Source organism: Periophthalmus magnuspinnatus, chromosome 16 (genome assembly GCF_009829125.3).
Source record: "Periophthalmus magnuspinnatus isolate fPerMag1 chromosome 16, fPerMag1.2.pri, whole genome shotgun sequence".
NCBI classification, from domain to species: domain Eukaryota; kingdom Metazoa; phylum Chordata; class Actinopteri; order Gobiiformes; family Gobiidae; genus Periophthalmus; species Periophthalmus magnuspinnatus.
The window spans coordinates 3,912,316-3,927,829 of NC_047141.1; the positions used below are offsets into that span (position 1 = coordinate 3,912,316).

At 42.2% G+C, this 15,514-nt stretch overlaps 2 protein-coding genes across 2 annotated transcripts in view; both read left to right on the top strand.

Moving 5' to 3' along the window:
* The window catches only part of tspan13a (tetraspanin 13a), a 260,320-nt gene that overhangs the window by 52,871 nt on the left and 191,935 nt on the right, over positions 1-15,514 (top strand). The window lies entirely within an intron of this gene.
* Positions 6,043-8,632, top strand: LOC129456886 (uncharacterized). The gene is made up of 5 exons (XM_055227731.1): positions 6,043-6,046; positions 6,539-6,671; positions 6,801-6,840; positions 7,819-7,893; positions 8,235-8,632. Exons 2-5 carry the CDS (start codon positions 6,540-6,542, stop codon positions 8,630-8,632), a joined length of 645 nt encoding a protein of 214 aa, XP_055083706.1. The 5' UTR covers positions 6,043-6,046; position 6,539.

Sequence of the window (15,514 nt, forward strand, 5' to 3'; positions counted from 1 at the left end):
TTCCCTCTCTCTCCTCTCTTCTACCTACCCCCTCGCCCTCTCTCTCTCTCTTCTCCCCTCTCATCTCTCTCTTTTGTCTCTCTATCTCCTCTTACCCCCATCTCCCTCCCTTCCTATCTTTCTCTCACTCTTTCTCTCGCTTTACCCCTTTCTCTCTTTGTTCTTGTTCTCCACTCTCCTCTCTCACTTTCCGCTCTCTTTTCACTTTTCTCGCATCCTTCATCTTTTGACCTCTCTCCTTACTCTCACTCTATCATCTCTTACCACACTTTCTCTCTTCCTTCTTCCTTCTCTTACTTTCCGCCCCCCCCCCCCCCCCCAACTTCCTCCTCTCTCTTTTCTTCCTCTATCACCTTCTTCTCTCTTTCCCCTTCTCTGTGCAATATCATAATTAGCATTGCTCCCTACTGCCCTCCATAGGCCGTGTTTGTAAGTGCAGGTGCTGTTAGGAAAACCCCAGCATCAGAGCCTCAGAGCGTCAAGCTGAGGCCACAAGACACATCAGTCACTCACGACAGAGACACAGAGGGGACAGGAGCAGAGACAGAGGAGCAGAGACAGAGGAGCAGAGACAGAGGAGCAGAGACAGAGGAGCAGAGACAGAGGAGCAGAGACAGAGGAGCAGAGACAGAGGAGCAGAGACAGAGGAGCAGAGACAGGTGAGTACAGTAGTCTTTTGAAGTGCATATGTTTCAAGTATTAATTTATCAGTTTACATTTCAGTGTTGCTCAAATGTTGGAACCTAATGTGCTTTTAGCTCTGGTAACTTGTTAAATCTACCATTTTACTTTTATTGTCCACACGTTTGATGATCAAAATATGAAATTGTGTAAGGTGCATCTTTTCAGAATTTACATTAAAAAAATAAAAAATAAAAATAAATAAATAAAAAAAAACAACAACATTTTGAGTGCCCCCTAGGTCATAGGCTGAGACTTCTGTAGGCGTCTGTCCCATAATGAACTCGCATGAATACAGTTCTGAACTGGTTTTGAAGTTGGTAATTTGGCAGCACTTTCAGTCAACATTTGATTCAAAACAGTTTATGGATTAACAGGACTGGACAGGGACAGAGACAGGGACTGAGACAGGGACTGAGACAGGGACTAAGACAGGGACTGGCATGGGGAGAGGTTCTAGGACAGGGACAGGGAGAGGGACTGAGACAGGGACTGAGACAGGGACTGAGACAGGGACTGGCATGGGGACAGGTTCTAGGACAGGGACAGGGAGAGGGACTGAGACAGGGACTGAGACAGGGACTGGGACGGGGACTGGAACTGAGACTGGGATTGAGACAGGAACTGGGACTGAGGCGAAGACAGGGACAGTGACAGAGACAGGGACTTAGACGGGGACAGAACTGAGACAACTGAGACAAGTATAGGAACAGGGACTGGGACTGGGACTGAGACAGGGACTGAGACGGTAACTGAGACAGGGACCAGGGCAGGGACTAGGACAGGGACTGAGACTAGGACAGGGACTGGTACAGGGACTGAGACTAGGACAGGGACTGGTACAGTGACTGAGACAGGGACTGAGACTAGGACAGGGACTCAGACAGGGACAGTGACTGAGACAGGGACTGAGACTAGGACAGGGACAGGGACTGAGACAGGGACTGAGACTAGGACAGGGACTGAGCCTGAGACTGGGATTGAGACAGGGACTGAGATGGGGACCGGGACCAGGACACGGGAAGGGACTGAGACGGGGACTGAGACGGGGACTGAGACGGGGACTGAGACAGGCACTGAGACTGGGACTGAGAGAGGAACAGGAGCTGAGACAGGGACTGGGACAGGAACTGGGACTGAGACAGGCATCGGGACTGGGACAGAGACTGAGAGTGAGACAGGGACTGAGACGGGGTCTGAGACTGGGACTGATACGGGGACAAGAACTGAGTCAGGAACTGGGACCGGATCCAGCAGCAGCTTTACATAATTGATGATTTTTAATTTTTTTTAATTTGATGATGAATTATGCGGCGCTACGGGAATAAAGTCAGAGTATTTCAACATTAAAGACGTGTTTTTTCCAACAATAAAGTCATAGTATTAATATTACGAGAATAAAGTTGTCATTTTCTGAGAGTATATGCTGCTGTCTGCGAGTGAGTGACTACTGCGTTATGCCTTATGGAGATATACTTTCACCTGGAGTTTACGCACGATGAAATACTGCATCTTTTAGCCCACCATCACCACAGTATCATCAGTATAAGTACTTTGAAGAGACACAGTAATGGTCGTGTAATGGACATTTCACCCCTGCAGCCGACCACCTCCAGCCACTTCCTCTTCCACAAAAGTAGCAGTTTCTTCCAGATCCGTATGGTTCCTCCGATGAAACAAACTCAAACTTTTACACTGTCTCTTCAAAGTACTTTATTCTTGTAGTACTATGACTTTATTCGCATAAAATTACGTCTTTAATGTCGAACATCTCCAAACATCTCCAAAGCTCAAAATGCGACGTTCCACCTTGTGATATCATGAAATCATAGTTTTCAAGTCAACATCTCCTTTTACCTTTAGTTCAGTAGAGACTAGCGGATATTGAAGATGTAGTGAGTTTAAAAACACAGTGGAGCACTTCCTGTATTACCACATGACATCATCAGGTGGAACAGAGTGTTTTCAGTTTGAAAGAAGAACTGCATCATGGCATCATCAGAATGGCGTCATCTGGCTATGTTTAAGTTGGATCGTGTACACAGACATCGTAGGGCGCAGTGATCGTAGTGGTAGTAGTAGTGGTAGTAGTGGTAGAAGTAGTAGTAGTAGTGGTAGTGCTAGTAGTGATAGTAGTGGTAGTAGTAGTGGTAGTAGTGGTAGAAGTAGTAGTAGTAGTAGTAGTAGTAGTGGTAGTGCTAGTAGTGATAGTAGTGGTAGTAGTAGTAGTAGTGGTAGTACTAGTAGTAGTTGTGGTAGTGGTAGTAGTGGTAGTGATAGTAGTAGTAGTAGTGGTAGTACTAGTAGTAGTGGTAGTGGTAGTGATAGTAGTGGTACTAGTAGTAGTAGTGGTAGTACTAGTAGTAGTAGTGGTAGTGATAGTAGTAGTAGTGGTAGTGATAGTAGTAGTAGTAGTGGTAGTGATAGTAGTAGTAGTGGTAGTGGTAGTGATAGTAGTAGTAGTAGTAATAGTGGTAGTACTAGTAGTAGTAGTGGTAGTGATAGTAGTAGTAGTGGTAGTGATAGTAGTAGTAGTAGTAGTAGTGGTAGTACTAGTAGTAGTAGTGGTAGTGATAGTAGTAGTAGTGGTAGTGACAGTAGTGGTAGTGGTAGTAGTAGTGGTAGTACTAGTAGTAGTGGTAGTGGTAGTGATAGTAGTGGTAGTAGTAGTGGTAGTGGTAGTACTAGTAGTAGTAGTGGTAGTGATAGTAGTAGTAGTGGTAGTGGTAGTGATAGTAGTAGTACTAGTAGTAGTGGTAGTGATAGTAGTAGTAGTAGTAGTAGTAGTAGTGGTAGTACTAGTAGTAGTGGTAGTGATAGTAGTGGTAGTAGTAGTAGTAGTGGTAGTACTAGTAGTAGTAGTGGTAGTGATAGTAGTAGTAGTGGTAGTGATAGTAGTAGTAGTAGTAGTAGTAGTGGTAGTACTAGTAGTAGTAGTGGTAGTGATAGTAGTAGTAGTAGTAGTGGTAGTACTAGTAGTAGTAGTGGTAGTGACAGTAGTGGTAGTGGTAGTAGTAGTAGTAGTGGTAGTGATAGTGGTAGTAGTAGTAGTAGTGGTAGTGATAGTATTTTTTTAATTTTTTAATTTTACCTTTATTTTACCAGGTAGGTCGGTTGAGAACCATTTCTCATTTTCAACGCTGACCTGGCCAAGAAGCAGAAATTTCAACATACAACAGAATAACATCCACACAGGCAAAGACAAAACAACAACACTAAGACACTTACTATTTTCCACTATTTACATATATACACACGGGTGAGCAGAGTTTAAAAACAGAGTTAAAAACAAGTACACTGGTCACGTACTATAGATTTTATTGAGTTGATAAATGAAGCTATTGGTATTGTCAGCTTTTCCCAGAGGCACACCGCAAATAAAAATCCAGTAGGCTCAATAGATCCTTAAACCAGGTTCTTTATTCTGGCACAGGCATCATTCAAACTGTTTCGACACAATCTCCTGATTTTACATCTCCAGAGTGGGCTCTGTATACTAGTAGTATACGTCACATTCTCTTAATAATTAGCTTGGAATATACAGACATGTACATGTTATCTGGGTTCAATGCAGACAAAGTCAGCATGCTGATCTGGTCTTTCTTAAGAAACACACGTCTTGCACGTCTTGGTACAAAAATGCACATAGCACTTCCACGTCCATGTATGTTCCAAGTACATTATGACATCATCGTGCCACACTGGCACCCACAAAAACATACAGGTCAAAGTATAATATATCATATATATTAATCTCACAGTATCATAGTACTAAGTTTTTGAGTTTTTTGTAGATTGTTCCAGTCGTTTGCAGTGAACTGAAATGATGATCGACCAAAGGATGTACGGACTCGTGGGGTGATCATGGTGATAATGTTACTGGAACGTAGGTCATGTGTGTTATTAGAAATACTGATGAGTGAGCGAAGACAGTGAGGGGTTTTACCAATTCATGTTTTATAGATGAATTTGTACCAATTTATTCATCTGCGGGAGTGAAGTGACGGCCAGTGAACCTGTGAGTACAGAAGACAGTGATGGTCAGTGAAAGGGGCAGCTGTGACAAAACGGATTGCTGAGTGATAAATGACATCAAGTTTATGGAGGAGAGTTTTTGATGCTGACCTGTAGATGATGTCACCGTAATCGAAGATGGGGAGGATTGTCATTTTGACAAGGGTGTGTTTTGCGGAATGGGTAAATGAGGATTTATTGCGATATAGAAAGCTGATTCTTGATTTGACTTTGGAAAGTAATGTGTTAATGTGAATGTCAAAAGAAAGTGTATTGTCAAGCCATATGCCTAAGTATTTGTAAGAATTTACTAGTTGTAGATGTGTGCCATCTAGGGATGAGATGTTGGCGTGGTAGGGAATCTGAGGTAAATTTCGGTTGAAAATCATATATTTCGTTTTGGTTGTGTTTAAAAGAAGACAAAGGTTGGAAAAGGCGTGTTGGAGACTGGTGAAACTGTTTTGTAAAGAGCAGAGGGCTGTGTTACGGCACGGGCTGGATGTGTACAGAATGGTGTCATCAGCGTATAAATGTATGTGGGAGGCGCCAGCAGCAGAAACTACGTTATTAATGTAGATTTTAAAAAGGGTTGGTCCTAGTATGGACCCTTGAGGAGCCCCTATGGTCAGGGTTAGGGGGTCAGAATGATGCCCCTCAGCTCGCACCAACTGAATGCATCCCGAGATGTAACTCCTAAACCGTGCCAGCCACTTCTCTGAGAAGCCTATCTGCTGAAGTCTGCTGAGTAGGGTGTCGTGATCTACACAAGATGATTTATTTACTGAAGAAAAAATAACTAAAGAAGACGCTTGTTGAAGGAAAAAAAACAAAACAACAAAGCGGGCCGAGGCAGATAGAGAGAAGGTGCTGGAGGGTGAACAGTGCAGTTTGCTTTCACATTTTCACCGCTCACTTTTAGTTAATGCACTCTACGATTTCTGTGTACGCACTCCAACTTAAAGATAGCCAAATGACACCATAGAACTCCTTCTAAATTTGCACGGTTTGTGAGTTAAACATGTGTGAATGAAACAAAAGACAACTCTAGGTCTGTTTGTGATGTCAAAACAACTTTAGAACACAAATCAGAGAATGTATGTGTGTCATGCCATACTTTCTGTTTCCAGTTTCGGTGTAGTTAACCCCTCCCTTCAGACAGACATAAGGCAGTGTCCAGCAGTAATCTGACCAGAACTGACTTGGATGAGCAGCCAAACGTCTTCACTCCTACAACTTTTTGTCTAGTTGACAGATTTTACTTTTGGCTTTTACAGATCAGACTTGGACGATTGAGGGATTACACAAACATCTTCTGTCATCTTCTAATAGAGCCCCTGAAATTGTACTTGGAGTGAGTAATTTTGAGTAATCTTTAATCGGTACACACCCACTGTGACGTATGCCCTTCCTTCTCCAGTTTTATTTTCTTAAAAGTGATACTTGTACGATTTGGCAGCGTCGCATGGTTATTTTGGTACAAAAGAAAAAAAAAAAAGGGCTGCTCGCTAGTGTGATGGGCAGCTGTCGATCAGGGCACAGCAAAAAGTGAAACCATTTTACATTTGGATTTGGATGGTGCTGAAAATTTTTTATTGAAACCATGGAAACATGTGCAAAACAGACAAGTCACAGTGTGGAACATTCCAGAGAAGGTCATAGTAGGAGCGAGCGTTACATGGTGCAGTTGACAAACCCGCAAAACCTCTTATGTTATCTCTCCTTCTCTTCCCCCCACTGCTCTCCTCTCTCTCCTCTCTCTCCTCATCTCTCCGCCCCTCCTCTTCTTTCTCTCTCTCCCCCTTCGTCCGTCTCTCTCTCTCTCGTCTCCCTCTCTGTCTCTCAGGATGGAGGTGGGGCTGAGGTACAGACTGATTATTTTGCAAATCTGGTGTGGGGCCCTTTCTGTGGCTGTAATCGTCATGGCAACAATTTTAACAACAAAAACAACAACAACAAACCAACAGAAAACAACTCAGGTTAGTGTCTTTCTGATGTGATTGTGGCAGAGTGGTTATCCTGTCTCCGCCCTCTCACCAGGAGGGTGGTGGGTTGGACTCCTGACTGTGAAGTAGTAGTAACCTTGTGTTATTGTTTTTTTTTTGCAGGAAGTAACCTCTACAGAAACAACAATGACGAGTCCACCAGGTGAATTTACTTTTTTAATAAGTTTATCACAGGGAGAGCCCAATGAGAGCACCAGTTTTTCATGAGTGGCCTGTTTAAAATACAGAACAATACAAACAAAACCAAACAAACCAAATACCTGCATAAGTCCATTTAAAACACATGTGTCCAACTCAAGGCCTGTGGGCCAAATGTGGCCCGCGACGTCATTTTATGTGGCCCGCGACAAAGGAAATTTAAAGGTATGGCTGTCTTAAAATATCAGTTTATCAGGAGATACACAGTTACACAGCCATTTTTTCATATTTATGTAAATCCATATGCAATATTTGTAACTTGAAAACGTAATAAATATAGAAACGGTTAATTACCAAGATTAAAAAGTAGTTGCATTTATTTTGTATTATATTTGGTTACGTTTAGTTACATTTATACTTTCTTACAGTTACAACTGGCCCTTTGACAGCAACCATTTTGTCGATGTGGCCCTCAGCGAAAATGAGTTTGACACCCCTGATTTAAAACATTCAAAACAGGAGCAGGTGTGAATGTGCACGTTTTTCTCCACATTAATAAAGTGCTGCAGTGGAACCAATCTATCCGGTTTTGCATGTACTGATCACAAACACCTGGTTGCAATGGTGAAGTTTGAAGTGTTGAACCTAAACCCGCTGAACCCCCCATCCCTCTCACTCTCCCCTCTGTCAGCGCTCTTTGAAATGCGGCTGTGGGTGATGTTTAGCTGTTTAGTCCCACGTCAAGTGTATCTACTTTGTATAAATTCAGATTTTACTCCTCAAAATCTTACTGTGAGTGGGATCGCCTCTCCAGAGACCTGACATGGCTTTACCTTGGCCTGTTGCATCACCAAGTTTAATACCATACTGTGTAACATTCCATGCAAAACAATAAAACAAGCAGAAACAAGCAGAAAAGTTGCATACTGTGATTTAGAAATACCATTTACATCTAATTTTATTGGTAAACTTATTTTTGCAGTGTCCCCTGTGGCTTATTTTCAGTCAACGACGTCCGCTCCCTCACTGTCCTACATCCAGCTCATCCCGAACGAGTGTAAGTACTGGATTAGTTCTGGTTAAGACCTGGTTTAGTGCTAATTAAGTCTGGGTTTAGCTCGAGCTCTTGGTTTAGTGAAGTCCCAGTTTTGGTTTACATTTTGGCACTAGTCTAGTCCTGGTTCAGTCCTGGTCCAATCCTTGCTCAGTCTTAGTCCAGTCCTGGTTCAGTTCTGGTCTAGTCCATGTTCAGTCCTGGTCTAATCCTGATCTAGTTCTGGTCTAGTCCTGTTCTTGTCCTGGTTTAGCTTATTCTTGGTTTATTCCTGGCTCAGTCCTGGTCCAATCCTGGTGTTGTCTCGGTTCAGTCCTGGTTCAGTCCTGGTTTTGTCTTTGCAGCTCAGAACTGGACTCGGGACACAGCGATATCTGGAGACTTGGCCTGTAACTCCTGTCCTCTGGACATTGTAAATAGCTCAATCAACTGCAGAATGGAGGGTCTGTACCTGGTCTACGCTCAAGTCTCATTCAGCGAACTGACCTCAGACAACAGCCACGTCTACCTGACGAAAAATGAAGTCCCGGGAGAGTCCAGGACTACCCGGATTTTTGTCGATATCTCGGTTCCGAAATCCCAGAAGAGCGTCTCTGTAATGAAGGTGGTGATTCTTGAGGAAGGGGACAGCGTCAGTCTGGAAATCACAGGGGACTTTTGCACAAAGGGGACATTTTGGGGAATGATCCAACTACAACATGGAGGTGGAGTAGGACTGGCCAAATCTTCACAACCAAACTGAAATTGCAGTTTGAATGGATGCAATTCGCAAATTCCAAAGGCTGCCATTTTTGAAGTACTGTAATCCAGTGTCAGGCCATGCATTTCACCCTTAGGTCTTCAGTGACGTCCCACTTACACATTACAACATCACGTCATTAACATTATAAACTCATTTTTTCATTGAGGAGCTCCGTCTCCCTGTGTGGTGCTGACCTGCAGGTCCACTCGAGTGTCTCCAAACTTTTTTAAATGCACAGCAGCTTGTGCCCAGCCGTACAACAACAGTATAATTTGCAACGTTTCTCAGAAGCTGTGAGCCATGGGTACCGTTCATAGGCTCATCTGAAAATGACGGACAAATCCTTTTCCTTGCTGGGACAGGTTAGCTAGCCCAGGGTTTGGCTGACCTCTTCTCATAATATTCAACTTTTCATGAAAATGTCGTGGAAAGTATATCTGCAACCAGATCAATCTCTTCTCCTCCTGCGGCCATTAGGGATTAAAAATGCAGCAATAGCTGTTGGATCTCCGGGTTTAGTTTGACATTCTGCAAACTGCCGCCTTTCAAACTATAGCAGTGCGTATGTGTATCCAATCACAGGACACGTACATGCCCAGTTCAGCGTAGGACCTTCTAGCTGACCCTGGTGTGCAGAATGGAGATCTGATTGTCTATTGAAACTGACTGTGTCTGCGTCTATTCACAGTGGGCGGGGCCTGCTCTGTTTACTCTGAAGGCCCCAGGAAAATGAACTTTGCCTGACAACTCAAGCTAGTTGAAATATAATTGGATAAAATTTCTACCACAGTAAACAATATTGGAATCCACTCAACTAAGTGAATATAATATGACATAAAGAAAACAAAGAATAGAGAATATTTTTCTTTACATATTTGTGAAAATAAAATAAATTCACTTTTCTTAGCATGTTTAGGCCAGCAGAAAAGGCCTTGCTGGCCCTCATGGCCCACTACTGCTGTAATGTCTTATTCTGCACAAAAACTGCTAACCCTGTAGTAGGGATGGTCCCATATGGAATTTTTGTCCGATATGCGACATTTATCATATAATTTATCATATCTGCTGTGGCTGATAACAATCTCTGCTGGTACGGATATTGTGCTTTTAAGATCAATTATAGACCAAATGTGTGTTAAGTTTTAATTGCGTTTACAAATGAACCTATTGCTTTTGTAAAAATGCTATTAAAATGTATTTATCTTGGATATAAAGTCATATTTTCATTTAGTCTGCTCAAAAAGACTCATCTGACGCACTGAGGACAAGATGGGACTGGCACATGGCGCACACAGACTGGGGCAAGAAAAAATATTGGTGTCAAATATCAGCTACTTTTTCAATATCAAACCATTACAATATTTGTGAAAAATAAATCCAACTTCAGAGGATCAATGAGAATGGAAACTATTATAACAGGGTTAACAGCTCTGAAAAGTCCAGTTTGCAGAATATGTCACCAGCTTTTTCATATTTTGCCAATAAACTGTATATATAAATGGAGATAGCTAACCTTCTAGCCACCACGTTTCAAACAGGAAGTGATCATGGGCGTGTTTCCGGCTCCATCGACTCCAGCTCCAATTCACTTTATACTGAAAAACAGTTTGATCTTGAAATGTTCGTATTAACCCGCTCTGCATGATCCTGGTTATTTTATTTCAACATTCAAGATATGAAAATTAATACCAGAGAAATCAGGCGGCTTCTTACCCCGTAGTCGGTCCTGCTAGCGTTAGCAAGAGGCTTGATTGACAGCGTTGCTAAGCACCCACTCCGTGCTAAACCAGCAGTGGGTGCAAAGGGTGTTACCTTCAACTGGCTCTGTATTGGCTCTTTGGTTGTTATGATACTCATGGTCAGAATTCCAAATGTGGAACTCGGCGCTATAACTGCTAGCCTCGGTGAGCTTCACTTGACTGGAGCAGAACGCTATGTCATACACACTTAGTCCTGGTCCTGGGACCCCTGCTGTTCAATCTCTACATGCTGCCGTTAGGCCAGTTAATACGCAGCAATAATGTGTCTTACCACAACTATGCAGATGACACTCAGATCTATGTCTCATTAGCAGCAGGTGAATATGGACCAGTGGATTCACTCTGCCACTGCATCCAACAGATCAGTGTGTGGATGCAAAACAACTTTCTTCTGCTAAACTCAGACAAGACTGAAGTCATCATCTTTGGCCCACAGAAACATAGAGAAAGTGTCAGCAGTCACCTCCAGTCTCTCTCTCTAAAACCTTCAAATCAGGCTAGAAATCTAGGGGTAATAATGGACTCAGACTTGAACTTTAACAGCCACATCAAATCAATAACATCTGCAGCTTTTTACCACCTAAAAAACATTGCAAAAATCAAGGGTATACTGTCAAAGCCAGACTTGGAGAGACTTATCCATGCATTTGTCTCCAGTAGGTTAGACTACTGTAACGGCCTGCTCACTGGCCTCTCCAAACGAGCCTTAACACAGCTGCAGTACATCCAGAACGCTGCTGCTCGGTCCTGACTAGAACCAGGAAGTATGAGCACGTAAGTCCTGTGCTCAGAAGAATATACTTTAAAGCAGCTCTGCTTGTGTATAAGTCTCTCCATGACCTAGGTCCAAAGTATATCTCCGACATGTTAGTGCCATATGAACCATCTCGCAATTTGAGGACTTCAGGGATCGGCCTCCTGCTGGTGCCCAGAGTCAGGACTAAACATGGGGAATCAGCGTTTACGTTTTATGCAGCTAAAACTTGGAACAGTCTTCCTGAAGATGTGAGACAGGCCTCGACTTTGACAATGTTTAAATCCAGGCTCAAAACGGTTCTGTTTATCTGTGCATACGACTGAAAGATTTTTATTCTGCACTCTTCTCTTTTAATGTTAATTTTATGATGATTATTTGTGATTATTTATGTTTTGATTTGTGTGATTTTAATGTCTTTCTTATTCTGTAAAGCACTTTGAATTACCTTGTGTACGAATTGTGCTATACAAATAAACTTGCCTTGCCTTGCCTTAGTCCACTTTCTTATACAGTCTATAATTTTGCCATATTACACCAACAGGTCCAAAGTCACTTCCTCCTTCACTGGTCAAACTCAAGTGTCTTTGATTTAAATGCTGAACTGTGAATACATTATGTTTTCGTACAATAAAATGTATATTTGTCATTTGTGAAAAACACCTGCAGGCCTGGGCACTGTCCATATCTGCTCTTACAAAAAAAATAAACCTTATTTCATAACATACATTTTTCTTTCCTGATACATGGAGCTTTTATAGAGGCACATGGATGGACATTGGCTTCTGTCCTGGATCACCACTGCTGGATTCAAACAGGTTTAGCCTGATGAGTCTTTGCAATACGGACTTAATTTAATTTAAGCTCATTTTAAAAGGAAATGTTCATCTACAAAGACATGTAAATCCTCAAAGGACAATGCGCTTTGAAAATTGAAATGCTTAACTGAAGATCTTTAAACATGTCAAACAGCCTTAGCTGTGACCATATACCATTTTTAATTCAGCTCACAAAAGCTAAAATTCCCATATTTCAATAACTTGATTGGCCTTTGTTCATTCTTTTTAGCTCCAAAATGTCATCTGTACCATCATTCTGCTCTAATAATATGCTGCTCATACAAACCCAACAACAATGGCCCTCCCCCACTCCTGATTTCCTTTCCTTTGGGATATGCCAATGGGCCACTCACCCTGTTAAGCCACTGAAATTAAGCTTTTGACTGTTGACTTGACTATAAGTATGGATGTTCCATAATATTCCTCTGAAATAATCACAAACTAACAGCACTAACTACTAACCAATAACTGTTTTGTGCTTCACAAAATTTAACCAAAGTGTTCTCTTACCTAAGTCAGCACAGAGGCCTGCTTTGAACAAAACAAACATAAATACATATAAAACCAGACGATCACATTCACACACACACTATATAAAAGGACACACATATACTTGGCAGGAAGCTGCTGAGGTCTGAGGTCAGGCTGAGGTCATGAGCATTTTCAGAAAGCTGCTTAACAGATGTGCTCCACTTGCTTTGTTTGCGACAACCTCTGACTGCCAAGTGGATTTCCACTTGGCAGCCAGTTCCACTGGAACTGAAGAAGAGGCTTGGATGAGAAGCAAAATGTCTTCACTCCAGGAACATTTTGTCTAGCTGACGGAGTTTACTTTGACTTTTACTACAGCAATGGTAAGAACATAGTAAGAAATCAACAAGCATAAAGTACAACACTGATGCAGAGAAAATGCAGTTAATAGTCAATAGTCTATCTCTGTATATAAAAACTTACATTTATGACTTCCTTGGCATTGCTTTTGTTGTAAATCCAGAGCATTCCGGTTTCACCCCACATACTGTCACACAAAAAACTTTTACGAGTGGTTTGAACATGAGGTAGTACAAAATTTCCATAACCTCTCAGATAATAAGTTCTCTCTTTAAGAGCAAATCACTTTTGCGCATGACACGGTAAAAACTTATTGAAGGCTTTGAATAATATAATTACAGAATAACATTTTACAAGTTCGGGACATTTGAATGATTTGGCTGAAAAGATCCTGAGTAAGTGAGTGAGGGAAGGATGGAGCGTGAGATTGACAGGCGGATCGGTGCAGCGTCTGCAGTGATGCGGTCGCTGTATCGGTCCGTTGTGGTGAAGAAGGAGCTGAGCCCAAAGGCAAAGCTCTCGATTTACCAGTCAATCTACGTTCCTGCCCTCACCTATGGTCATGAGCTCTGGCTAATGACCGAAAGGACAAGGTCACAGATACAAGCGGCTGAAATGGGTTTCCTCCGTAGGGTGGCCGGGCGCACCCTTAGGGATAGGGTGAGGAGCTCAGTCACACGGGAGGAGCTTGGAGTAGAGCTGTTGCTCCTACACGTCAAGAGGAACCAGTTGAGGTGGCTCGGGCATCTGCTCAGGATGACTCCTGGACGCCTCCCTAGGGAGGTGTTCTGGGCATGTCCCACCGGGAGGAGGCCCCGGGGAAGACCCAGGACACGCTGGAGGGACTATGTCTCTCTGGCCTGGCACTGCTCATTTTTGCAATATGAATAATGGCTTAGATGAGCAATGGTATTTGTTTCCCCGTATTTCAACACAACACACAGTGAAATAAGGGAGAACCAGTGAGCAGTATAATGTGTGGAGAGTATTGTGATCAAGATATTGTTTTGCTTTATTTATAATTGAGATACTCTTGGCTGTTTTAGCTTTTATATGTCAGATGTGGGCTTTCCATGATCATTTGCTGTCCATAATTACTGCTAGGAATTTATTCTCAAATACATTTTCAATTTGTACACCTTCAATATTTATTTGTAATTATGGGTTTGTTTTAAGGTTTTAAAGGTCATTACTTTAGTTTTGCTTAGAATGGTGAAGAGCAGCCTCGAAATCATCCATGTGGCCCTGGACATCGCGGGCTGCCCAAAGCTAAAGAACCATCAAATCTCATTTTATTAACAGTGAGTGGGACATGAAACGTTTTGTTCAGCAAACACTTTTGGAATGGAAACTTGGAACGGCAGGTCAGTCAGTTGCTGTTGTTACTGATAAAGCTAGAAATATGGATGTCTGGATCTTTGACTGCTCTGTCAGAGCCCAGAGTCAGCAGTGGTGGATGAAGTAATACATTTTGTTGTGTATGTAAAACTACAGATATAGAGGTTAACGTTACTCAAGTAAAAGTACCTATCACATGAAAAAATCTACTTAAATAAAAGTATTTATCCATTGAAAAATGCACTTTAAGAGTAAAAAGTAATTTAGTATTTCACACAAGTGTTGTTAATTTGCTAAAGTGTTAAATGTAGTGATATTTATATATAAAAAAGACTGATGTTAATCAAAACAACTTCTTAATTTTTCTTATGAATTTTGCATATTTATTTTTGTTTGCTCAAAGCCGAAGTTTGAGCTCAAAAACTTTAATCAGCCTGTCACCACAAACATGGTAAAAATATCCCCTCAAATCATATGAAAAGTACGTTTACTTTTTAGTCCTGTTAAAAAATGTAGTGGAGTAGAAAGAACAGATACTGTTCTCAAATGTAAAAGTAAAAAGTATTCACTGTAAATTTCACTTTTCATTGTAAATAAACTCTTTGTTCTCTTTGCGTAGATTTGGGTCTGATGGAGTTATAGATGGGGTGAGATGATGTCTGAGCCCTTCCTGGTCAAGGAAGGATCGTCTTTCCTAACAAAAACGGCTTCTTTATCTCCCTTCTCAAACAGCTTTCACAAAGGTCAAATTTTTGTGTTAATTTTAAACTTTTTGTCAGCTCAAAATCTGTGCGATGTGAACAAGCCCAACTGCTGCAAATGAGCCACAGGTTTAGAACACGGTTCGGAAGCCTCTAGAAGCATAAATATGATCATTTATTATTTGTAATTTATTTAATATTCCGTTGCCTCCTTCACTCCGCTAGCTCTCATCGCTCAAAGTCTCATGGGGGGAGTTTAGCCACTAAAGGCTAAACTCACGCCCTGCACCACGGAGCACAGTCCATTAACTTCAATGAGCATCCATGTTTATACCCCGGGGCTTGTAACTTACAGATGAAAGCTTTAAGGATATTGAGCACTTTCATACTTGTCCTGGTTTGGTCCTAGTTTGAGCCTAGTTTAGTCTGATATACACGTGCTTTGGTCCTTTCTGGTCCTGGGTGTCATGAGGCATGTGTCTCTGCTCCTGTTCTGCCTCCCTGTGTGCTCTCCCCCCTCCCTCACCTGCCTGAACCTGGAGCTGGGCAGAACTCTCGGCTCCTCCCGCACGCACCTGTGTCCCATCAGAGTAATCATCACCACCTGCCGTGGATAAGAGGACCGGGGAGGAGACACTCGGTGCCAGACCGTCCGCGTG